Source organism: Alligator sinensis, unplaced genomic scaffold (genome assembly GCF_000455745.1).
Source record: "Alligator sinensis unplaced genomic scaffold, ASM45574v1 scaffold1238_1, whole genome shotgun sequence".
Classification (NCBI taxonomy): Eukaryota; Metazoa; Chordata; order Crocodylia; family Alligatoridae; genus Alligator; species Alligator sinensis.
Window position 1 is genome coordinate 656,713 of NW_005842436.1, and position 26,521 is coordinate 683,233.

Genomic DNA, 26,521 nt, shown 5'->3' on the forward strand with positions numbered 1-26,521 from the left:
AGTTGGTTCCAGATCCTAGCTGCCTTGACTGTGAAGTAGTGCCTTCTGATGTCTAGCCTGAACATACTCTCAATCAGCTTGTGGCCGTTACTCCTTGTTACTCCCGGTAGTGCTCGGGGGAACAGGGACTCTTCCATTCCCTGCTGGTCCCCCCTGGTAAGTTTATAAACAGCCACCAGATCCCCTCTCAGCCTTCTCTTGTGGAGGCTGAACAGGTTCAGGTCCCGTGGCCTCACCTCATAGGGCCTGCTCTGCTGCCCCCTGACCATGCAAGTGGCCCTCCGCTGGACCCTCTCAATACTAGCCACATTCCTCCTGAAGTGCAGCGCCAAGAACTGGACGCAGTACTCCAACTGCAGCCTGACAAATGTCGTTTTGAAACAAAATATTGTAATGTTTATGATTCCTGCTCCCCACCAATCTGAAAAATGCCATAAAACAATTCACTGGCAAAACTGCATTTTCTTGCCAATGTTTGTGTGGCTGAAAATTTGTCTAATCCCAATCAAAGGAACCAAGAATGAAAGTTACAGTAACTGAGAAGCGATGGGGGTTTAATTATTGTTTCAAATCTATTTTTTTTTTTTTTTGGTTAATATCTATCTACTTAGCTGCAAATTTCTAGTTAACATTCTAAAGAAAGGAGATCTTTCATAGAACCATGGAAACCTTGTTCGGTCTCATCATCCTTAGGAAAAATTGTTTTTTAAGCTTATGCTAGCTAATGTGAAAATTTCTATACAGACAGGGCAAGCAGTAGCTTTAAGCATATTATCAGCTCAGTAAGTTAGACCCCAGTATTTCTTAAAATTTACCATCTAGAAAATGTGTATAAAGATTCAACACCACTTTCCCTCCTCAGTTAAATGAGTTTAGAGTTTACAACATACATCCTCCAACATCCACGAGGTTCTTTATGAAATCCAGGAAAAAATACAAGCTTGTATTTCTAAACATAAAAACAGGAGTCATAATTTTGCACATTATATAGAAGTACAAAAGGGAAAGCCTTATTTTTAAAAAAATCCTTTTTGAGTTGCTTTTAATTTAGATTTCCCTGATCATGGTGTTGACCAGACAGCTTATTTTGCATTTCATTATTTAGTTCACATCAGGTAGTGAAATATAAATTCCAAGGTGACCCACAAAGATTTTTAAGCGTTTAAAAGCTTATTTATTTCCTTTTTTTTTTTCTTTGCAGCTTTCAGAAAATGAATAGGAGCTGTTCGGGGCTCAGCTTCACTGGAAATTAAGCAGCTTATTTTGGAACATAGATACAGACACAAAAAACCCAAGTTTAAACATTCATTTTTTGGAAGTCTCATCCGTTTACATAACCAAGCAAACTCATTTTATCCATGTTATAGCAGTCATCTTTCTTAATTTCTGGTATATAATATTGCAATCTCTTTATAGTTCTAATGTACATTAATTTTGCCACCAATAAAGCTATTTATACACTTAAAACTTGAGTTCATTTCACACTTACTGCTTAAGAGAAGCTTATGCAGCTTACCTTTTATGTTATCTTTAACATTTCATGTTATGGTGGAAATCTAAAAGTCCCTGGACTTTGCACATTCTATATATACACATTTCAGTACCTTTGAATTCCTGACATTTCTGTGAACACTCATTCAATGACAGTGTAAATCCAAAGACATGAGCACCAAAACAGGAATATACTTTTATAATGATTGGTGTTTTATTGACAAAGCCTCTGGCCTTATTAATCATCATCATATGAACTAGGAATATCTCATACGCTTCACTGATGCACTTTATTGGGTCTATTTTAATATCAGTATCAAAACCATATTTTGCAATGGAGCCAAGTACCAATTCTTCATAATAATTAAAAAAAAAAGTTTCCTTTCCTTTCTGCAGCTATGAAAACCCAGCTGACAACTCCTGACCGCAAAACAAATTCCTGCCCTTACACTGTCCCCTGGCTAAACAGCAGGAGTGGGATTAGATCTGTCCTTTGTCAATTGCTATCAGGAAAATAATGCCATGCAACCAAGGAATATTAACTGCTTTCCTAATGCTCAATGCCACCCCTCCTACTGTGGGCTGAAGTATCAAATGATGTTCAAAGGACATTTCAGAAGAAAAGCATGCCCAACAGAACTATCTCCATAGCCTCAAGGCTAGAGTTAGGGATCTGCAGTGAAGTGGCAAAGCCATAAAGAGGTATTTATTTACACTAAATACAATGAAAGCCAGAAAGGGCAATGGGTGATGATCTGATAATCATGTGGCCAAAGTTTTCAGAAACAAAAACTAAAAATGAGCTGTTGAGCCCACTCCAAACCTGTTGTTGCTATAAATAATCAAATATGGAAGAGATACTCCCTGCATCCAGTGAATGAAATTAATGAACATCAATGATTTTGCACAGTAAGGAAGGCTGCCAGGATTAGTAATTTGATGAGTTCTACACTGGCACTGATTTAGAGCTGAGGAAGCTCAGCTTTAAATGGAGGTAAGTGTATAAGAGTGCTCAAGCCTGTCCTAGGAGGCAAAAACTATACAACTTGATCCATTTTTCTAAACTTACACAACTAGAATCATGTAGTGTCTAAATGCATTTTCAGTGACAGGGGCCCATTTTATTTTGCTCAGATCACTATCATTAATGTAGTTAACTATGAACTGAATTTGTGATATCATTGTCAGAGATGACAGAGCAAAGTTCTGATCTGAAGTAGTGTTCTACAAAGAGACAAAGCTCAGAGGGAAGATGGCTAACTTGCTTAGACTGAAAATTGAATCAGACTTACAGGAACTGTTTGTGATGAAGTGGGGAAAACTGTAAGGATTCCATACATTAAGTTTGGCTACATTTAAAAATGTATACAGGTTTCTAAATTCAATGACCTTAAGAAACGTAAAAAGGACTGCAAAATCATGCAACAAAACAAATGTGCAGTTAACATTTCCCTACTATTTTTCATACAAAAAACTTCCTTAGGTCTGGGGGTATTTATGACTGATAATGCCTGGGGCACAAAGTAGTCATTTTTGGTGCTGGCCTGTAAATGCAGAAAAATTTAATGTTTGTCAAATGGAGAAAAACACAATCAGTTGGGCTGAAAAGTTTTTAGTGTCAAGTGCATTAAGGTAACATGAAGAGTTTTTAAAAAAAAAATGAATAAGAAATAACGTCTGTAAAGACTTGGTCCTTTAACATAAGACTCTTTTGTTTAATAAAAATGAAAGCATTATAAATGGAAAAGCTGGAAGGAGAGTGGAATTAAAATAATTTGGAAATCTCTGAGCCAGTTTTCCAAGAAAACTGGACTCTCTGTTTTATGAGCATTCCCCACAGAAGAGTCAGGACCTTGACAACTGCAGGTCAGCACAAGAGGTCTCAGTGTTTGTTTTCTAGCTATATCAGACTTTGATGGACAACTGATTCAAATCTCATTAGAAACGGGGATAAAAGTAAATAAAACCTCTTTCACTTGGTAGGCTAAATCACTGCACTTCGCACATTATCCTGTCAATAGCCTCTTTGCCATTCTATTATTAGGTGTTTAGCTAGCTGGTTAAAGAAAAAAAACAAAAATGGGTTATTTTTTCTTGCTTTACACATCCAACAAAGCAAGAGACCTTTTTACCTCTACGTAAAGGATCAAGAACAAAAAGGAATCACCTATTGGAACTGAGCTAAGGCACTAAAACTGCAGCAGGTGAGGAAACAAGAAAACATACACCAAGAGATGACAAAACTTCCAAGCATGAAGTCCTGGAAGATTACTGATACTGTTCACTAAATTGCCTTATTAATTAAAACAAAAAGGAAAAAGGTTTGTTTCTTTTTTTTAAAAAAAAGGATGAAGTAATACAATATTATTGTATCCCAGTTTAATAAACATTATTTTGCTGTTCTCCCAGAGAGATCTGCTTCAGTTAAAGTCTAATTTTATCAAAGAGCTGTTCTTAATGTAAAGCTTGGTAAAACACAGGCAGAGTTGTCTGAACAACTTTGGCTTGTCCTCAGCTCTCCTTGGAGACTTATCTTTTTCCTTGTGACTTTTTCCTTGTGGATATCTCTTTTTGGCATGATACTAACATAAATGATCAAACAGCTTTCCTTTCACTCAACAGATGGCAGTTCACCCATGTATGTAGCTGAGATGGCCTTTCATCACAGCTTAACAAATATTGATGGCTGGCTCTGCTTTTGTGCTGTCTCGCTGAGGGGAAAGACGCTGGAGATGGCTACATCCACTATACCTTGGCAAAGCTCCACATAAAGTTTCCTAACAGAAAAAAGACAAAATGAGATTGAGATATTTTAGCCGGAAAAAGCATCAACATTCCAAACATTCTTTAACCTCATTCATTTTTATTCAGCAATAGTTATAACATCTTGCTATTGACTCGGACATTCCCTTCACAGCAAAGAGATCTACTTGGTCCCCTTATCTTCTCTCTAACCTGGAGACTGCCTTCTCTTCACCTCTTCCCTCCCAGCCCCTCCCTCCAAAGAAAGATGGGATTACATATCCACGCCTTTTAATTGCTGTTGCAGGGTCCCTTTAGTGGATCATTTTAAACTTATTTTCAGAACAGTTTATTGAACAAAAGTAGTAAAGATGTATGGTTTTAGCCTGAAACATGAACTTAAGTTCAAGATATTTCAGGAAAATAAACCACTAATCTTCACAACTGCACAAAACTCAAATGACCATACACTGGATCAGATCAATCCTATTTATAATAGAATACATTCTTCTCAAATAATTTCTTATGTAGATATTATTGGTTTCCATGTGGGCAGCCCTGCAAAAGGCATGCTTTAGGCTCATTTGAGGGCAGAATTTCACCCTAAATTCTGAAATACATATAGACTCCATTAATTCTACAGCTAAAGGACACAAAAGTATCAGGCCGTGTACACTAGTCACCTTCTCATGATACAAAAGACAAATAAGAGCTAAAAGAAGCCTCAGCAAAGACCGTTAACAATAACAAAGAACCCCAATTATGGATCAGTTTGGTGGGACAGCAGGTATCTTGTAAATATGGATGAAGAGTCCACATCATATCATTTTGATGCTTCAACATTTTAAAAGAAACACTGCAGCAGTGAAGGCCAATTTATGGGGTATGTGCACAGATTCTACATAATCTATCCTTAGGTACTTCTCTATAGTATAAATTTTATGAACCTGGAATTCATCAAAACATATTTATCAGTGCCAAGCAAAGTTGAGCATAGAAAACTATGAAAAAACAAATATATTTAAAGGTAATTCCAAATAACGAATTTGTATTTTCTTCCTTGGAAGAGACCCACATGAAATACAGAACTGTAGAAACCCTCAGGAGGTCACCTAGTTCACTCCTCTGCTCAGAATAGGAATATGTCTAAACAATTCCAAACAAACGTTTGTCTATCCTGCATTGACAAGCTTTCAGGGCTAGAGATTCCACCATCCTCTCTCTGTTAATGTGTCCCAGTGCTTAATCACCCTCATAATAGGAAAACTATTTCTAACCACCAATCTGACTCTTCCCTTGTTGCAACTGAAGTCCATTACTACTTGTCCTATCCCCTATGGCAAGAAAGAAGTTGATCATCTTCCTCTTTACAACTCTTTGTATTTGAAGACTTATCAAATCCTTCCTCAGTCTTCTTTCTTTCAGACTAAATAATCCCAGTTCATCCAGCCCTTCCAAACAGGTCATGTTTTCTAAATTTATTTTTTGCCCTCTGGATTGTTTTCAAATGCTCCATGTCTTGGTTGAATTACAGTGCCCAATCAGTTTGACCCTAAGTGGAGGGGCAAAACCTTGTAGCTAGGAACCAAACCTTTGATTTGGAAACTGCCACTAGTTGTTTAAAAAGCTTTATTTATCATATCTTCTTGTACTGGTTGGTTGGTTTATAGTAGGCAACCACAATGATATCCTCCCTTGTTATTTTTTCCCTTCTATCTTAACCCAGAGACTTTCAACAGATCTACTTCTCCCCTCATTCTGAACACCAGAAAAAGAAACATATGCATCTTTAATATATATGACACCACCTCCCTTTTCTCCTCTGCCTGTCTTTCCTAAACAAGTTATGCCTGTTCATATCAATATTCCAGTCATGTGAACTATCCCACCAAGTCCCAGTTGCTCCAATTAAATCGTAATTGTATACATACTAGGAGTCCCAGGTCCTCCTGTTTATTCCCTGTACTTCTTGTATTAGTATATAAGCATTGGAGATGGCCTCTACTAATTTTCCTCTTATGACTTTGTTAAGGTGCTCCATATTGACTCCTCTTCCTAGGCCTTAATCCAGGTTTCCTTGGTCTTTATTTATGCATGGACATTCACCTCTGTTGAACTTGCTTTAAAGCTCTCCTCATTAGGATTAGCAAACTTATATGAAAAGGTGCTCTTCCTCCTTGTTGTTGGCTGTCCCTTTATACACAGAACAGAATTGTCCTACCTTCAGATTTAAAACCAATGGTATTATAAGCAAAATTTTACTGTTTTTACTCCAAAATCTTAAAAGTGAAAGAACCACAGACTTCAGTGGAGTTAAACGCGGCCTAGCATGTTTAATTTGAGAGCTGGATAAACAGTAATTCTGATTTGTGGATTAATGAAACAAAGGGCAGTCAGTCTGGTAAGGAGCAGCAATATTTGATAAAGATTTCAATTTAGCATGAACTGCATACAAAGGTTGTTCAGATGAAACAGTTTTAGATCTACCAATATTTACTGGTTATAGTCTTGTGAAACTTCTAATTCAGGTTGTCCATTGCTTCCAGTACTCGTCTAGACAAAGACTTTGAGGAATGAGTGCTATGCTGAGTAAGCATCCATCTGTTTCAGTGCTGCAGAATTTTTTCTTATCCATGGCGCCTCTCAATAGCTAAAACAAATGAAGCAACTTTTATAGAGCAGGGGTGTCAAACATATGGCCTTCAGGGTGGATTTGACCAATGGAGCTGGTTACTGGTGGTCTAGAGAAGTTGAGAGGCATGGCTAGGGTGGGGGTACCCAGGACTCTCTGGTTGTGGGTAGACATGTTCCTCAGTAGGAAGGTGAAAAAGGGCTGTGCAAACACAGCCTCACTCACTGCAGCTTTTCACAAAAGGGGTGAAATAAAATACAACTTCAGCATTTTTCTTTTGAACAATTTAGTGACAGTTTATAAACGACTTATCTGCCAGCCATGGTTTTAGGTGGATCTCTGATGAGCAAAGAGTTTACTTGTGACATGTCCTCCATTATTTCTGGTTCCGGTTTTTAAAAAGATGCTGGGAACACACAGTCCTTCTACATATTAAGTAATGGTGGTAGTTCTAATTTAATCCACATGCACAACTCTGGCTCTCAAATAATTTAGTTCTGTAATGAAACACTTATGCCCTTGCTGTTGATTTCCTCAAATAATTCAACAATGGCTTCCTGCAGCTCTATCTGTGTGATTAGGCTTCATTCAGCACTGTTTGCAGAAACAAAACCCCACAGTATCAAGGCTGACACAGCAAAATACTTCTTTGGTGCTTATATGCATCTTTGAAAGAAAAGAGATGCACTCTTCTGGACAGGTATGGCAACAAGGTGCTATGATGCATAAAGTTTCTAAGAGGCTCATGTTTTGAACCTTTTCCAGGTCTTTTCCAGTTCTTACTTCAGGGCTTCCAAATTAATCTGACACAACACCAACATGCAATAAGGCCTTGGACGGACTTCACAGTAGGACTGCAGTTAAGTAGACCCTAAATGCAGAGCCCCCCTGCTCTGGCCTTGGCCAACACAATCTCTTTTCCTCTTTTTGCCTTTCAGTGAAGGGCTTGAGCCTAAACAGTCTTATTTGGACAGAACTAGCTCAATTGGAACACACTTCCTTGAGCTTCCTCCAAATCAAGGCCAGGATTTTACACCCAAAGCCACAGGCTGTTTATTGACTCAGCAAGGTTTCCTTTGAGGTTCCACAAGGCCAATGAGCTGAGCACCATGCTTTTTGAAGACTCAAGAGTCAGGAGCCTCTCCAGACTCTTCTGCTCCTCCGTCACCATTTCTAGACCATCACGGCTACAACGTTACTCTTCTACTATCATAACAAGCTATTAGCATTTACAGCACCAAACCAAGTACACTTCTGACCAGATGGGTTCAAATGTATTCAACAGTCAGTTGATACTGATCCAATTCAGAAGTCTTGTGATTTTATCTGTATGATTTTCCAGTAACTTGAGGTGATTATCTATGAAGAAAAGCCTGCTTCAGAAACAGAGCTGAGGTTGTAATCTGGATCTTCAATTTAAAATGAACAAGAGAGCAAATGAACTCAGAGTTATTCTCAACATTATGGTTCAACTGTCTTTTCCTCCTTTGGACTCAACCTTCACTATGGTGTTTGGGACAAACTAAGTAAAGGGCAGATTCTATAAATTCTTGGAATGATTTTTTAATCTTGCCATGCATGGACCAATTATTTAGATCAGTGGTCTCAAACTTTTTTTTTCCCCACAGAGCACTGGAAAATTGGTGAGGGTCTTGGCAGACCACTTAATAAACTTTATTTTGTTCTACAAATCAAAACACAAGTCATATTTTATATCAGCAGTCTTATCTTTCGAATGCAATGGATGTGCCTGTTTTTTTGAGCAAAGTTCTAGGAAGTCAGGTGTAATGCTTGCCAGCTTTAGCCTTAGGTCACCTTTCTGCGGACCACCCACCTGAATGGAGCTTCTGGACCAGTGGTGGCCCGTGGACCACAGTTTGAGAACCTCCGATTTAGACCAAAACACATTTCCATGGTGACAGCAACAGTGCAGGCTGCCTGTTGTGTGTCATGTCTCTCCAAAAATACCTACAATAGCTTTTGCAATTTGAAGGTTTATTTGCAAGGTCCTGTGGTGTAAAAATCAGCACACTTGCTTCCAAGTTTTAGTGCTTTTAGTTGTTGGATGTAAATGCAAAGAGATGATCATTCTGACTCTCACTGTTGGCTCATCCATTCTTCTTTTTTCATCCAACCATGGGGTGGATGCTAGCTGTGAATGAAATATTCACAAGGTGTGCTTGGACTGTGTTAGGTCTTTACTTCTCTGTCACTGAGGTTTAAATGGTCTGCTGCATACCCATTGTATCCAGGAAGTCTAGGATGATTGCACTTTCAAAGTTCTCTCACCTTTTTCTCATTAAAGTAATTGCCTGAGCAAGCAGCAAAAAACATGCCACCTACATCTCTCTCCTTGCCTTTCTAGATGGCTTTTTCAGTCACTTGAGCACACCGTCTTAGTTTTTCTTTCAGATACAGTCAAGAGGGGAAATTTCCAGTACCCAACACTAATCAGTCTGAAACTGGAGCTGCACACCTACATCCCCAAAGCAGCACTAAATAAGAATTCACTTTCTCTGCTGCCCATTTTCTCCAGTTCATCCAACCACCTTGCATTAAGTCATTGCTGACTTTTTGAGTTATGGCTTTAATATCATCTTTATTTCTTCACTGGCAGCATCTACTACTGGCTAGCATTAATTTCTGGATGGATGGCTGCACATTCTGGCCAAATTGCTTTGATCATTTCCTTAAAGTGCTCATGTTGTACACCACTGAAGGTGATGCTATTATTAGCATGAAAGAAACAGTGTATTTATTTGTGTATCATACACCCCTGAACAAGATATGCACCTTGTTTTGGGAAGGCAGAATGATGGGGAAACAAAAAAAAGATTTGTTTGACAGCAGCTGTGAAAAGATTAAGCCTGTAGCTATTGACCCTACAGTAGGGTAAGTGACACTGATCGGATTCTGCCCCTGCTCCATGTGCCCAGAGGGTTCAGCCACGGGTGTGCTGGTGCTGAACACAGCTCCCTGCCACCATTCCAGCAACTCTGACCTCTTTCCCAATACAGAAATCAATTTCCTTGATCAAGGCATGCCCCCTAATTTTGGATGGCTATTTTTAGAGGAAATGGTGTGTTAGGTATGTGAATAAATATACTATGACTTTCTTGTCCATGTATATGATTAGCATTCTAGGTTGTTTTTAAACATCAATTCCTATTTGCTATTTTTGGCTTCCAAAGAAACAAGGAACTGTACCTGGATGCAGTCCACAATGAAGAGCTACTGAAAGGCCTGAAACGGGGAACTTAAATTGCCATAAAATGTAGCTTCAATAGTAATCTCATATCTACAGTTGAAAGCAGTAAATAGATGCTTTATAGGGACAGCATATGAATAGGGTATATCTAGAGTATCTATCCTCTGTCAATCTTCCTGGCATACACCATCATTGGTGTAGGGATATTAGAGGATACATCCCTGACTTATTTGCTTAATAGCTATTAATGGATTTGTCATCCATGAATTTATCTAGTCCCTTTTTGAACCTGGCTATGCTATCTGCCTCTACAATCTCCTATGGCGATGACTTCCAACAGACCATGTAAAAAAGTACTTTACAGAATAACAGTTCCCTGTTCTCTCTCTCCACACCAATTGTGATTTTATAGACATCTACCATGTCCCCCTTCAGCATTCTCCTTTCTGAACTGAAGAGTTCTAGCCTTTTTAGCCTCTCCTGGCTCCATATACCCCTGACCATCTTGGTTGTCCTCTGTACTTTTTCTAATCTTTTCTGAGGTGAAAAGCCCGGAACTGCACACAGTCTTCAAGATGTGGGCACAACATGGATTTACATAGTGGCGTGATGATGTGTTTTGTTTCATTTTCAATTCCATTCTTAATGATACACCCCTGGAAAAGGGCCAACATAGTTAGTGCCTCTCTTTTTTTGTTTTTTTTAAAAAGGCAAAAAGGAAGACCCAGGGAATTACAGACAGGAAGCCTGACCTCAATACCTGGGACACTACTGGAGCATAAGGAAGTCCTTTTGTTAACATTTGGAGAAGGAAAGGCTGGTCTTGAGCAGTCAGCAAAGCAGTCAAGAACAAATTGTGCCAAATAAATTTGATGTCCTTCTTCAAAGTAACTAGCCAAGTAGATGAAGGGAATGCAGTGAGTATAGGGTAAATGGACTTCAGTAAGGCCTTTGATAAAATCCCACATGACATTCTCATAACCAAATTGGAGAAACACGGGCTAGACAATATAAATGGATCCATATCAGAAAGGTAGGAGGTTTCAAGTGGAGTCCCACAGGAATCTGTCCTGGGCCCAGTGCTATTCAACACATTTAGTAGTAACCTGGATACTGGAATAGAGAGCTTCCTCAGCAGATCTGGAGAGAGCACAAAGCTGGGAAAGACTGCAAACTCAATGAAGGATGGGGGCACAATGCACAAGGTTCTGGATAGACTGGAAACATGGGCTAGAACCAACAGGATGATGTTCAATACTGATAAGTGCAAGTTACACTGTGGGAAGAATAATCAAAAACAAATACAAGATAGCTGATAGTTGGCTGGAAGGTAGCATTTACGAAAAAGTATTTAGGAGTCTTGATGGATTACAAACTCAGTATGACTTTGCAATGTGATGCAGCTGCAAAAAAAGGCATATGTAGTTTTGGGCTTCATCAGCAGAAGTATTAGGTCCAAGACATGGAAGGTGACAGTGCTTCTTTATTCAGTACTGGTTAGGTCTCATCTAAAGTACTGTGTGCAGTTCTGGCCTCTTCATTTTAAAAAGGACACAGAAAAGTTAGAGGGGGCCCAGAAGTAGGTGACAAAAGGTAAAGGGCTTAAAGGCTACCCAAGAGGAAAAGCTGAAAGCTACGTCCACCTTACAGAAAAGGAGCTTAAGAGGGCACATGATAGCAGTCTTCAAATATCTGAAGGGCTGTCATAAAGAACACCAGTAATTCTTCACTGCAGAGAGTAGGATGCATAGCAATGGTTTGAAAATGCAGCAAAGTAAGTTTAGATTGGATATCTGGAAAAGCTTGTTTGCTCTTAGAGCACTGAGGCAATGGAACAGATAGCCTAGGTAAATTGCGGAATCTCTTTCATTGAAGACTTTTAAAAAGGTTAGACAAGCATTGTTCAAGGATGATCTAGGAGTGGCAGTGCCTTGAGTGTTTTGTGAAGTGTAATAATTGACAACCCAGAACCTCCTACAATCACTGGGAGATCACAAGAAATGTTCTGCAGGCCAGAACAGATGGTCATTGGAGAGGATAATGCACAGCAGTAAGAGAAGGATGCAGAGCTCCACAACTGGCTTAGTTATGAAAGATTAAAGGGGCTGGATAAGTTTATAGAGAGGACAGAATGACAGAAAGGGCATTCTGGCACTCTAGTTTTGGAGTGTGATAGGTGGACTTGTTTGCTGTCTCCAGATTATGGAGAAGAGTGGAAGGTGTTTGGTTTTTCCCACGCTTCTGGGCTTTGCTGGTTGCCACCTGGAGCCAGGAAGGAAATTTCCCTTCCTGTTGCTAAAGATGTCAGGGGTTTTCCCTCCACTTCCTCAGAAGCTGTAGGTGTTGGCTGCAGCCAAGCCTGGGGCTTTTGACAGGGGTGTACTGATTCTCCTGGAGGAACTAAAACTTGGGAGCTTCTTGGTTTGAGGTTCATGCTCCTCTGTTCATGGTCAGAATGATATCGTATTTGGGATTAAAAATGGAATTTTACCTCATGGTCAGGTTGGTATGGACTGTGGGTTTTTTGCCTTCCTTTGTAGTGGGGAGCGTCGTCCTCTTCCTTGAATATCCAGAGTGTATTTTAACAATATTTGCAACAACAGAACCCTGACACTACCCTCATCTCCCTGTTTTACCTGTGGCAGGTTAGGGGACTGTTGGCATTTTGGGTCAATGTGCTTTTCAGTTGTGCAATGGGGTTGTTACACTGAAATTGGTTAGACAGGCACTTGTCTAGGATGGCTTAGATAAGGATGATTTTGCCTTGAGCAGGGGGTGCAGACTGGAAGACCTCCTGAGGTCCCTTCTAGCATTACTTTTCTAAGATTCTGAGGGGCTTTTTGGTTGCTGCTGCTCATTGGACTGATGTTTTTAGAGAACTATCTACAATTTCTCCAGGGTCTCTTTCCCGAGTTCCCAGATTTCATTAGTCCATGAATTATCTTTTAAAAATGCTGTAAGGGCCTTGATGGAGGACTGAACTCACATCCCGAAGTTTGGAAAGCCCTGCAAACTATTCCTATACATGTCTAATTATTTTCTCCAGTAGAATTAGAGGAACCCAACAGTCATGGATTCCATTTACATTTTTCATTTGTCTCATGTGGGCTCAGTACAGGGGCAGAAGCAGAAGCAAAAGTCTTTGATCTTCTTTGGTAAGGAGGAGGGGAAGGAAGTGACCCTACCCACTCCTTTTAACTTTGGTGTGGGGAAAATGCACATGCACAAGCATGTACACATACACAGATTCTGGACCTGCCTAACCTTCTTCACTGAAGTCCTTATCCTGGGCTGCTGCTTTGCTTGGGGAGATGAACAGCAACAACAACAAATTCTGACTGAAGACACTTGGAAATTAAATTAATGCAGCTGAGCTCAGAGTAACCTGCCTCCCTATAGAGAGGCAGGATTCAGCCACATGGCTGCAGTTACTGCACTACTGCAGCATAGATTCATAGATGTTGGGGGCAGAAGGGACCTCAATAGATCATCGAGTCCGACCCCCTGCATAGGCAGGAAAGTGTGCTGGGTTCAGATGACCCCAGCCAGATGCCTATATAACCTCCTCTTGAAGACCCCCAGGGTAGGAGAGAGCACCACCTCCCTTAGGAACCAATTCCAGATTTTGGCCACTCTAACTGTGAAGAAGTTCTTCCTAATGTCCAGTCTAAATCTGCTCTCTGCTAGCTTATGGCCATTATTTCTTGTAACTCCCAGGAGCATCTTGGTGAGTAGAGCCTCACCAATTCCCTTCTGTGCCCCCATGATGAACTTATAGGCAGCCACAAGGTCACCTCTCAACCTTTTCTCTTGTGGAGGCTAAAGAGGTGCAGGTACACTAGTCTTTCCTTATAGGGCTTGGCCTGCAAGCCCTTAACCATATGGGTGGCCCTTCTCTGGACCCTCTCCAGGTTATCCACATCCCTCTTGAAGTGCAGTGCCCAAAACTGGACACAGTATGCCAACTGTGGTCTGACCAGTGCCCGATAGAGGGGAAGTATCACCTCCTTGCTTCTGTTTGTCATGCATCTGCTGACGCATGATAAAGTGCAGTTAGCTTTGCTGATGACTTCGTCACACTGACAACGCATGTTCATCTTGGAGTCCACTAGGACTCCAAGATCCCTTTCCGCTTCCGTGCTGCTGAGCAGGTCATTTCCTAGGCAGTAGGTGTGCTGGATATTTTTCCTCCCTAGGTGCAGCACTTTGCATTTCTCCTTGTTGAACTGCATTCTGTTGTTGTCTGCCCATTTGTCCAACCAGTCCAGGTCTGCCTGTAGTTGTTCCCTGCCCTCCGGCGTGTCCACTTCTCCCCACAGTTTTGTATCATCCGCAAACTTGGATAGAGTACACTTCACTCCCTCGTCCAAGTCACTGATGAAGACACTGAAGAGTATCGGTCCAAGGACTGAGCCCTGCAGGACCCCACTGCCCACACCCTTCCAGGCTGATACTGACCCGTCCACCACCACTCTCTGGGTACGACCCTCTAGCCAATTTGCCACCCACCGGCCTGTGTAATCATCCAAGTCACAGCCTCTTAATTTGTTCATCAGTATGGGGTGGGATACCGTATTGAAGGCCTTCCTCTAACATGATACGTGTAATATGTGTTTGATAGACACTACTCAGGGATGTTTGTATATACTGTGTAAAAATGAGATGACATGCAATATGGTATCAATTCCGATGGTTTTTTTTTTAATGTTATTTGAAATGTTGTATTATCCTTTTGTGAGGCCTCTGTTGGAGGTCATTTTGAGCCTTTTGTTATGGTATGTTTTTTTAATAAAATGTTTTAAAGATTAAAAAAAAAAAAAAGGTCATAAAAAGAGACTAGATTAGTCAGGCATGATCTACCTGCTACGAACCCGTGCTGGTTTCCCCTAAGCATAATATTTCCTGCTGGGCTCTCACATATATGAGCCTTAATAATCTTTTCAAAGACTTTACCAAGGATGGAGGTGAGACTGATTGGCCTGTAGTTACTTGGATCCTCCTTCCTCCCCTTCTTGAAAATAGGGACCACATTGGCCCTTTCCAGTCCTCCAGGACCTGGCCTATGCACCACGAGCACTCAAATATTCTTGCCAGTGGCTGTGCAATGACATCAGCCAGTGCCTTCAGTACCCTCAGACTGAGGTCATCCAGGCCTGCCGACTTAAATGCATCCAGTCCTTCCAAGTGACTCTGCACCATCTCAGGATCAATGCTTGGAGCAGGAGGAGCCCTTTACCAGATCCCCACAAAATCCCCTTCCCCACACAGAGTAAAGAGCCCACTTCTAGAGCCATGTGAAACAGGTAATTTGGAAAGCCAAGCACTGGGAGCAGCAGGTTACATACTGGAGTAAAACATCTGGTCTCAGCTACAGGTACCAGAGCTGTTCATCATGCAGAAAGGAAAGTGAAGGCCTTCTCCAGAACTACAACAACAAAAGACCGAGAGCTGTACCATCTCATACATGGGACAATACTATCATACTACAGAAATAAAATGCTCACTGGGCACAAGCTGGAGCCCCATTGACCTCGATTAGCCAGACCTTCAGTTCCTCATCAACCATGAAGTCAAAGCCGAAGAGCTGGAAACTCTGGTAGTGAAGGTGTTTAGTGCTGATTGCAGGCTCTATACACATAAGGCAGCTTCTGTGAAGAGAGAGATACAAACCCAAGTTTAAATACAGCAGTAGTCTAGAAACCTGGAGTATACATACAGCATAGGAATTAGGTATACCGCCTGACACAGGGAGAAGCTAATGGAAATCACATCTCCTGTGCTGACTAGCAACAGCCATGTTCCTCCCATAGTTGTTAGTTTTTCTATGGCATGCAGCCAAAAAGAGTTGGATTATTTAAAAAAATCTGACTTCTTTTGAAGCATATCTCTGTATTTGCTAAGTAAAGGTCTAATCCCAATCTTGCTGAAGTCTTTCCATTGTGTTGGACCAAGCCCAAATGTGGCTGTGACACTTCAGAACAACACAGGCTTAAAAAAAGAAATGCCCATAAGGACAAAGCAGGTTGGAAACCAAACCTTGTCCAAGCGTATCCCTCAACATAACCTTGCAGCTGCTCTTAGTGTTGCTGTGATGAATGGCAAGTATTTTTTATGTTATCTGATACAAGTGAAATGGCATTTAAGGCCAAACCCCTGTCAGAGGGATGCACAACAGAATGCTAATCATGCTGTCCACAAAAGCACCTTCCCATTGTTTGCATTTAGAAGAACAAAACTACCGTGTAACCCAATTGTGTAAGTGACCGCTCAACTCCAAATTAATGCTTGTTATCCATTATAAGATTTATTTCTCTTTCTCTCTCTCTCTCAAGCAGACAGTCTTGTTGTTATTCACTGGCTGTGGTGCTTTAATGAACAGGTGTAGAGAATATGTATACTTATACTACATGTACGTGCAAAATATAAGCATACATATGTGGATTTACCGACAAACTCTTTGTACATGTTAGCTTGGGTTTTCATCATGGCAAAACAAACATTTAATTGGCACGCAGGTCATTTTTCAGCAATGCAGAGGCTTTAGCTATGTCACCCCTACTACTGCTTATGATACTGTTATCAGTATATAGCCATTAATCTTAGATTTCATAGGCATTAGGGGTGGAAGGGACCTTGGAAGATCATCAAGTCCAGCCCCCTGCCCCAGGAGCAGGAAGTCAGCAGGAGTCATAGGATCCCAGCAAGATAAACATCCAAATTTCTCTTGAAGGTGTTCAAAGTAGGTGCTTGAACCACCTCGAGCGGCAGTCAATTCCAGACCTTGGGGGCTCGGACTGTAAAGAAGTTCTTCCTTATGTCCAGCCTGAAACAGTCCTAAAGGAGTTTGTGACCATTTGACCTTGCCATCCCTTGGGGTGCTCTGGTGAACAGACATTCCCCCAGATCCTGGTGAGCACCCCTGATAAACGTATAGGTGGCCACCAGATCACCCCTGAGCCTGTGCTTTTCCAGGCTGAAGGGTCCTGTAGTTTTCAGCCTCTCATCATAAGGTCTGTTTTCCTGACCTCTGATCATGCGTGTGACTCTTCTCTGGACTCTCTCAAGCTTCTCCACATCCTTTTTGAACGGTGGAGCCCAAAACTGGACACAGTACTCCAGCTACGACCTTACCAAGGCCGAGTACAATGGGAGAATGACATCATGGGATTTGCTTGAGAAGCATCTATGGATGCAGGCCAGCATTTTGCTGGCTTTACTAGCTGCAGCATCACATTGAAGGCTCATGTTCATCTTGTGGTCAATCATGACCACCAGGTCCTTTTAGTCTGTGGTGCTAGCCAGTGTAGCACTGCCGAGCCTGTAAGGATACTACGGGTTTTTCTTCCCAAGGTGGAGAACCTTGCATTTTTCGGTGTTAAACACCATCAGCTTCTCATCTGACCATTTCCTGAGCCTGTCAAGGTCAGCCTGGATCACCCTCCTGTCTTCAGGTGTGGATGCTTTGCCCCAAAGTTTGGTGTCATTGGCAAACTTGGCCAGTCCGTTTCTGACTCCAATGTCCACATCATTAATGAAGATGTTGAATAGTGTTGGCCCAAGGACAGAGCCTTGAGGGACCCCACTGGTCACAGGGCACAACAATTGACTTCTGTCAACAACCACCCTCTGAGTCTGACCACGGAGCCAATTCCCCAGCCAGTGGATTGTGGTGAAGCCGAGACCGCAGTTGGCCAGTTTTGCCAAGATGTGATCATGGGATACCAGATTGAAGGCTTTTTTGAAGTCAAGATATAGGACATCAATCTCCTCTCCCTTGTCCAGGTGATAGGTCACCTGGTTGTACAAGGAAATAAGATTGGTCAAGCAAGACCTACCCACTACAAACCCATGCTGGCTATCCCTCAGGATGCTGCCATCGGCCAGTCTGACCTTCCCTGGAATGGAAGTCAGGCTGATGGGCCTGTAGTCTGCCGGACCCACTTTATTCCCTTTCCTGAAGTTAGGCACCACATTGGCCTTCTTCCAGTCTTTGGGCACTTCATCAGAGTGCCAGGAATACTCAAAGATCCATGTCAGGGGCTGGGCTATGATGCTTGCCAGCTCCTTGAGTACCCTGGGGTGTAAGCTGTCAGGGTCGGCTGACTTGAAGGTGTCCAGCCTGTCCAGGTCAGCATTGATGGAGGGTAAGGAATCACCCTCACCCAGGCGTTCCTGTCCTGTAGTGGGCAGGGGTGCCCCTTGAGACTGGTGAAAAACCGATGCAAAGTACCCATTTAGCAAGTTGGCTTTTTCCTGGGCATCGGTTGTCAGTTGTCCCATCAGGTTTAGCAAGGGTCCAATGTTGCCCTTGCTTTTCCTCCGGCTCCCCACATATCTAAAAAAGGACTTTTTATTGTCCTTTGATACTTGTAGCTAGTTGGAGTTCAGTTGCAGCCTTGGATTTCCTGGTTCACTCCCTGTAGGTCCGGACCAGTGCAGAATATTCCTCCTTGGAGGTAGATCCAGTCCTCCATGCTTTGTAGGTCTAATCTAATTAACCATTAATCTAATCTATTTAACATTTAAATTCAAGTCCAAAGAAACGGGTCCTAATCTACCTGTCAATTCTGCAAATTCTGGCCAGCCCAGCAGCTCCAATGGCCACTGGTGGGTTATTCTCAAAGATTACTTACATGACTGGCAGGATCAGCAAGTGCCCTGGTTTCATAGCTAGCTGCATCTGCCAAGGGGCAAAGAATGCTTTGTTGTGTACTTGCTGCAGTACTATATGCTGGCTTCCACTCCCTTCTGCAGAGACTTGCCAGTGTAGGAAAGCAAGGAGGAAGCGACAGTCCCCCGATTCACAAACCAGGTCTGCTACAGAGCTGGGGTAAGGCAGAGCTGACCTGCAGCACAAGCAATTAAGTGTCAATGGGCAAGCAGAGGAGCACAGCTACACCTTGTCTGTCCCAGGGCTAACTCAGAGCTTCCCCTGACTAGGTGAGTTAGGACCAGAGTCCCCACCCTTTTGTGCCACGTAGGGCCCAGGAAAAACGAAGAGAAGCTTGCTCATGTCTTTCTACCATAAGCCACTGCAATAAAATCCTGCCAGTGAGAATCTGGCTTTCATGGCAGTGGAATAAGGGTTTGTAGATTCTGGGGATGGGAATACACCCATCTCCTGCAGAGAGTACTGCTCCCCAAATACACTCCATGTCCAGTAACATACAGATGAGGGAATCTGCCTTTGAGCAGTTCCTCTCCTCAGGGGTAGGGATAAATGCATAGAAGACCACAGAACCTGCTCCAGCTGCTGGGCTGTGATTTAGCTGCTCAGTGCCATGCTGATCCCCAGAGACGACTTGAGCAGGGCATGGGGTCCGGGGCAAATCAACCTGTGCAGGGCCCCGGCCGGAAGGAAGCTGATGGTGGATTCAGGGGCAGGGAGTGGTGGGGGCCGTTTGCTGAATGACCAGAGGTGGTGGATTTGGCAGGGGAAGGGGTGCTAAGCAGCCAGACGTGAAGCCAGCAGCAGTGTGGAGTCACTGCAGCTGCTCTGCCCAGCTCCGCAGGGCCCCCCCAAGGTGCAGGGCCTGGGGCAGTTGCCCTGATTTGGCCCCTCCCTAGGGACGGCCCTGCTGATCCCACAAAAAACATGCAAGAAACAGGGCTTTCTGAGACAAATTAAATGAAGGAAAGACTGGAGGGAGAGCCCTCTCGAGTCAGAAATACAGCCACTTATTTGAACCCCACTGGTTACAACCCTTGAACTAGCACCCAGCTATGTCAACTCTTACTAGATCAAGCTGCACTTTGTTGTTTTATACCAGAGAGGCTTGTTTTCATCAGAAGCCTGACAGTGAGTGAATCCTGTAGTCTGAGAAAGAAGTGAGGGACCAGAGTCAAACAAGCAGTTGTAACTAAGTCAAGTGGCACCCTTAGTCCTCTTCATTTCTGCAGACTGTAGATGACAAAACAAATAAAAACAATAGAGAGCATGCCTCCTGTCTGCAGTCTGAATAGCTTTCGTTCCCATTCATATTCCTTACATCCTTCCATCGTGTTACACCCTTTCCCTCCTCTTACACTATGCACACTCAAAACACTGCCAAACAGCAGTCTTATCTAGTTCAGGGTCTCAACTCTAATCATGGCCAGCACCAGTTACTTAAGAGGGAGAGGCAAGAAGCCACAGTGAAGTGGGCCAGTTGTGGAATGGCCTGTGAACAATGACTAATCCACATGACTAGTAGAAACTAACTTCATAAGCAACACCTGGAATGTCTCAGTATTGCACTAACTTAATAACAACTAAATAAACTCACGCTCCTTCCACACAGGAGCCCTACCCATTCTGTGCACAATGGAGAGGACTGGGTGAATGATGCAACTCTTTTACATGTCTGAGTATCACATGGGCAGATCTAGAATTCTGAAGGGGGGAGGGCACATGCTGTGGCACATAATTACATATAACACATTTTTCTCCAGTTAAAGAGAAGCTAGAAGTTTTACTAATATGCTAGGGTGATAGTGCTATATTATTCAGTTTAAAGATCAAAGCAAAATAACTATTGAAATGTGCTAGATTATTTATTAAGTTTAAAAAACAGAACAAACTAGGCAAAAACAGTCAAAAGCTATTGTGTCATTAGCCCTGTAGTCATTATAGTTAAGTGTATGTCTCTTATTCAGACTGAGCATCCTAACATACTTTAGTGTCCTTTCTACATTTGACTTAATATTACCACACCTGAGTTAAGGTTTTTAGCTAAAGTTAAAACAGTCTGCTGGGCTGTGAAATGGAAGAGACAGGTTACCAGGAATGACTAACAGACAGTCAAATTGCAGAAGAAATGATAGTTTGATCAGTGGAACATCAAGACCCTTAAAAACAGGAGGGGGTCATTAGCATCTGTGGAGTGGAGAGATATTAGCAGGAATCATGGACATGATAATGAGCCATGAAGTCAACTGACTTTCTCAGCACTGTCTGATAGAAATGTTGCTGCCCCTCCCAGGCAGCTGGTTTTAAAGTTTGGGTGGAACAGGAATCAAAGGAGGAATCAAAGCGGGGTGCAACTGCACCACTGTCCATGGTGCATCATCAACAATTAATACTGGTGCTGAGCCCCTTCAATTCTCATTGCATTTAGTCTGAGCTGTAAATATACAGCACCTTGGAAAATCAGGCTCCAGTTGTCTCATGTCCACATAAGTAGTTATTAGGTGCTCAAATTAGTGGAAACCTCAGAAAAAACATTGGCACAAATTTCTGACAATTTGCATCAATCAAATTAAAAAAAAAATTAAAAAAAAAAGTGAGGAAACAAAAGCCAAATCCATTTGCTCTGCAAAAATTATTTGAAGAGCAGTGGAAAAACTCTGGGAAAAATTATCCTCAGCCTTAACAACAGACAAAAATCATGCTTGCTTGGAAGAAGACCTTGAGCACCACTAGCCACAAATCACTTATTTTCATATAAAGTTACATACAGACCACAATATTAAAAGGGTATTATAGTAGCACAGTCACTTAGAAAATGACAGAATTGAGGTTTCTAGTGTGCAATAAATAAGGTCTGAGGTCACCCTTGGAACAGTGAAGAGCAAAAAAAATATTGAGCAACTACTGATTTGTGGAGCATGGCCTGCCCTTGCTACCAGATTAGGGTCCAGGGCTCCTTCCAGGGCCGAGAATTGAATGGGCTCTGAGGGTTAAGACCCTTCTGTCCTTACCTACTCCTCAACCTCACCTTTTACCCCATGCCCTCCAACCTGTACCACCACTGTCTCCTCATCTGCATCCATGCAAGACTTTGCATCCTAGTCTTCCTTCTTCAAAGATCACTAGTCTCCCACCTCCAGGCTCATCATCCAATCTCAGTCCCCCACATCCTCCATATTCCAGGCTGCTTGTCCAGACCATCTTAATTCCACTTCCTAGGGCTTCTCAAATGATCCTCCTGTCCCCTTCAAGTCCAAGTCCCAGTCCCAGCAATGCCTGTGAAAGCTTGGACGTGAAATACAAAATAACAGTGCCTCTTGCACAAAAATGCCACACAGTGACTGAGGCAAGACTGAGTTGTGGTAACAAGTCTGTCATAAAGAAAATCAAATCCTGCTGATTGCTGCAACCACAGAATCATAGAAAGTGAGGGCTGAATGGGACCTCAGGAAGTCATCTAGTCCAATCCCATGCTCAAAGGACCACCCCCAACTAGATCGTCCCAGCCAAAACTCTGTCTAGCCAGGTTTTAAAAACCTCCAGGGATGGAGCTTCCACCACCTCTCTGGGTAACCTGTTCCAGTGCTTTACTACCCTCCTAGTGAGAAAATTCTTCCTAATATCTAACCTAAACTTCCCTTGCTGCAACTTGAGACTGTTGCTCCCTGTCCTGTCATCTGCCACCACTGAGAATAGTCCAGTTCCATCCTTTCAAACACCCTTCAGGTAGTTGAAGGTTGATATTAAATCCCTCCTCAGTCTTCTCTTTTCTAGACCAAGGGTTTGCAACTTTTTTTTTAAACAAGTGTACCTCTTCCGTATCAGTTTCTGCCCATGTACCCCTTTATATTTTTTTCTTGTTTTAAGTGGGGGTGGGTGCAGATTGAGGCCCCATGGTGAGGGAGTGGGGCAGGGGCAGATGCTGCTTAGCTGGGGTGGGGCAGGGCACAGGGCAGAGCTGCAGGGATGGTGGGTGGCTTCCACTGCTGCGTGCACCCTGAGAGACCATGGCGGGTGTGCCCCCAGATCTACGCCAGGCTCTTTCTGGTGGGGTGCCGAGTCTGCCTGCGCTTGGGGCAGGCAGTGGCAGTGCTAGGAGGGGGGTTGGAGGGGCTATGTTGAATTCTGGAGTGGTTGCAGCCTCCCCCATAGCTTGGCTCCTGTAGGCCCCCACAGTGAGGGAGTGGGGCTGGGCTGCAGCTGAGACAGGTGCTGCCCAGCTGGGGCAGAGCATAGAACAGAGCCATGAGCGCCTTGTCCGGGGTGCGGCAGGTCCCGCCACCGCACCCCCCGGTCATGTGGGGGTCATGCCCCTGGATCTGGGCATGGGGTGTGGGTGGGTTGGGGCTGTGCTGGGCTCTTCCTGGTGGGGGCTGAGCCAGGCTGTGCTTGGGGCAGGCGGCAACAGCACTGGGAGCAGGACCACAGGAGGAGCTGCAGCCACCCCAGAATTGACTGTAGCACGCTGCCCCGCCCCCTCAGCGCAGCCCAGCCCAGCCACCAGAAACAGCCCGGTGCTGCCTTGGCCCCAGCCTACAGATCCAGGGGCACGCGCCCCACCCCACGCCCTCCAGGGATGCATGCAGGGGCTGGAGCTGCCACCCACCACAATCCCTGGATAAACCAGTCATGGTTCTGTCCCATGCTTTGCCCTGGATGTGCAGCTCCTGCCCCTGCTCCAGCCTCACTCCCTCCCTCACCACGGGGACCTATGGGAGCAGAGTTATGGGCGGGGGAGCGGGGGGCGACAATGATGACACAGGACTGCAGCCACTCCAGAATTTGCTGTAGCCCCTCCAAACCCCCACCCAATGCCGCCGCCTGCCCTGAATGCAACCTGGCCCAGCCCTCTGCTGGGAAGAGCCCAATATGGCCCTGGCCCTCCCTGTCCACAGATTGGGGGCACATTCCCCCCATGCCCTCCCAGGGTGTGCACAGTGGCAGGAGCCACCCCCCAACCCTTTGCTCAGTCCCATGCCTTGCCCCGCCTAGGCAGCTGTTGCCCCAGCCCCTTTCCTCCCCCCACAACAAACTTACCAGCTGAACCCAGCTGCTCTCCATGAGGCTGCAGTACATTCCTGGCTGCCCATGTGCTGTGCTGTGGCTGTGTGTGCGCACACCCATGGTGTTCTGTGTACCCCCTACGACCCTTTTAAGTACCCCTAGGGGTATGGGTACCCCCCGGTTTACAACCACTACTCTAGACTAAATAGGCCCAATTCCCTCAGTCTTTCCTCATAAGTCATGTCCCCCAGCCCCCTCACCATTTTTGTTGCCCTCCTCTGGACTCTCTCCAATTTGTCCACATCCTTTCTGTAGTGGGGGCCCAAAACTGAACGCAGTACTCCAGATGTGCCCTCATCAGTGCTGAATAGAGGGGAATAATCACTTCCCTTGATCTGATAACTCACCTATCAATGCAGCCCAGTATGCTGTTAGCCTTCTTGACAACAAGGGCACACTGTTGACTAATATTCAGCTTACTGTCCACTGTAACCCCCAGGTCCTTTTCTGCAGAGCTGCTGCCCAGCCAGTCAGCCCCCAGCCTGTACCGGTGCATGGGATTCTTCTGTCCTAAGTGAAAGACTTTGCACTTGTCCTTGTTGAACCTCATGAGATTCCTTCTGGCTTGATCCTCCAATTCGTCTAAGTCAGGGGTTGTCAACCAGAGGTACCTAGAAAGATTGTAGGGGGTATGTGCAGGCAGGCGGGCGGGGATGGAGCACATCCTGCGGCATCTCCCGTGGTGCGTTCCCACACTTCGCCTCTTCCCCAGGGGAGGGACGTGCCAGGCACCACTGGCCCCACACAGCACATCATGGCGCCTCCCCAGCCCGCTCTTATGATTGGCCACTGGGCTGCCACCCTCAGGCAATAGACTACAGTGAAGAGGCACTGCAGTCACCCCCTTCCGGCAGAGCCGTGAGGGTCTGAATGGCGGGGCAGGGGGAGTGCATTCTGTGCTTCCGCTGCTGCATGCACCCCAGGAGGGTATGAGGGATGGGGAGCAAGTGCCTCTGGATCTGCGTGCGGGTGGGCTGCCACTGCGGGCTGGGGCCAGGGTAGCTCCGAACTCTTCCCGGTGTGGGTGTTGGACCAGGCGGCACTAGGAGGGAGATCGGAGGCTATGCCAAATTCTGGGGTGGCTGCAGCAGCTCCTATAGGCCCCCTCCCAGTGCCGCTACCACCCACCCCAAGTGCAGCATGGCCCAGCCCCCTGCTGGGAACAGCCCAGTGCCACCCAAGCCTCAGCCCACAGAGGCAGTCTGCCCTGCTGTGTGTGCAGATCCGGGGATGCACACCCCCTATGACCTCCCAGAGCCATACATGTCATCACAGAAGGCAGTCAGGTTGGTCAGGCATGACTTGCCCTTGGTGAATCCATGCTGACTGTTCCTCCTGGTCTGTAATTCCCTGGATCCTCCTTTTTCCCTTTCTTAAATATGGGCACTATGGTTGCCTTTTTCCAATCATCCGGGACCTGTCCTGATCGCCATGAGTTTACAAAGATGATGGCCAATGCACCCTTAAAATCCAGTTTTTAACTGCAACACCAGTTCCACTCTCTTTGCCGGCCATATTGAGTCTCTCTTGCTCTACTCCTTGTTTGATCTCAGGTCTTCCCCATTTCCCTCATATAGAAGCCTTATTCAAGTTTCCTCGCCCAGTTCCCCCAATCTTCCTTTGTATGCACCAAGGCTTCAAGTCTTCCCTTCTCACAGTCCCAATCTCCTTGTCCAAATCCATCCCTCCTCATCATCGCACAAACCCAAATTCTTGTCCAGTCCATATCAGTCTGGCAGCTGCTGCTTCTGTGCCCTGGCTCCAGATGAACAACAATGAGGGCAAAGACACATTCTTCCCCTTCTCAGTTCCAGGAAGAGCTCTACGAGGAGGATTCTACTCAGACCCTGAGCCTCTAGACTGGAGCTTGCTCAACAGGGACAGTGCAGGTACTGTCCAGGTGCTATGGTGGAACTGTGAAAACATGGAACATACTCAGTAGACATGTCTACATGTGCACTTTAACACACATTAAAGTGTTGCATAAAAAAAGTTCTTTTCATTTAATGCACATTAAAAATAGGCTTTTGTGCTTTAAACATCACTTAAAAAGGTACTCTTTAGTTAATGCATATTAAGACACTCTAATGCACTTTTTCCTAGTACCTCACAATGGAAGGCGTTTTTACAAGTGCTCTGGGGATGGAGGGGTGCTTTAATTAGAGCAGCTCCAAGACCTGCGCTAAGTAAAGCACCTACAGTATCTCATGTGTCAGCATTCCCAATAAGATTTAAAGTGTGATGCTGCCAGTTTGAAATGTGGGGATGCTGATACATGAGATGCAGGGGCTGGCTGAAGTGTGTTAATTAGCACACCCCAGCAGACTCAAATCGAGTCTGCTCTGACATGCTGTAAGTATAATGCATTGGAACAGCCTCCCCACATGTTTACAGGTGCCTGGAGATACTAGATTTAATGCACATTAAGTAAAGCACGTATGCGACTGAGCACGTGCAAAGCCTTTCTCTGCTAAATGGTTGATAGATTTTCCTTAACAAGGCAAAACAGTCGTGTTCTCCAATTTCCATCTGAGAAGCAGCTGAAGGTTTTGTTTTTACTGAAGCTTTCCAAAAAGATTCACCTTGACTGAGGCAGCCATTCAGCATGAAAACTTCAGTCTCATCAGTAGAAGTTTGGCAAAGCTGTAAACAATCAAAAACAACATCTTCTACTGGGAATGCATTGGGCAACTAACCGGAGACAGCACTAACAAGT

The 26,521-nt window shown here is 44.1% G+C and overlaps 1 protein-coding gene across 1 annotated transcript in view; it reads right to left on the reverse strand.

Annotated features, from left to right (window-relative positions):
- Positions 1–265: 265 nt before the first annotated feature.
- The window catches only part of TTL (tubulin tyrosine ligase), a 51,666-nt gene continuing 25,410 nt past the window's right edge, over positions 266–26,521 (reverse strand). The window contains exons 7-8 of the mRNA XM_014523051.2: positions 15,578–15,721; positions 266–4,268 (exon numbers count right to left, since the gene is read on the reverse strand). Coding sequence (XP_014378537.2) covers positions 4,154–4,268; positions 15,578–15,721 — 259 coding nt within the window. The 3' untranslated portion in view covers positions 266–4,153. The remainder of the gene's footprint in view (positions 4,269–15,577; positions 15,722–26,521) is intronic.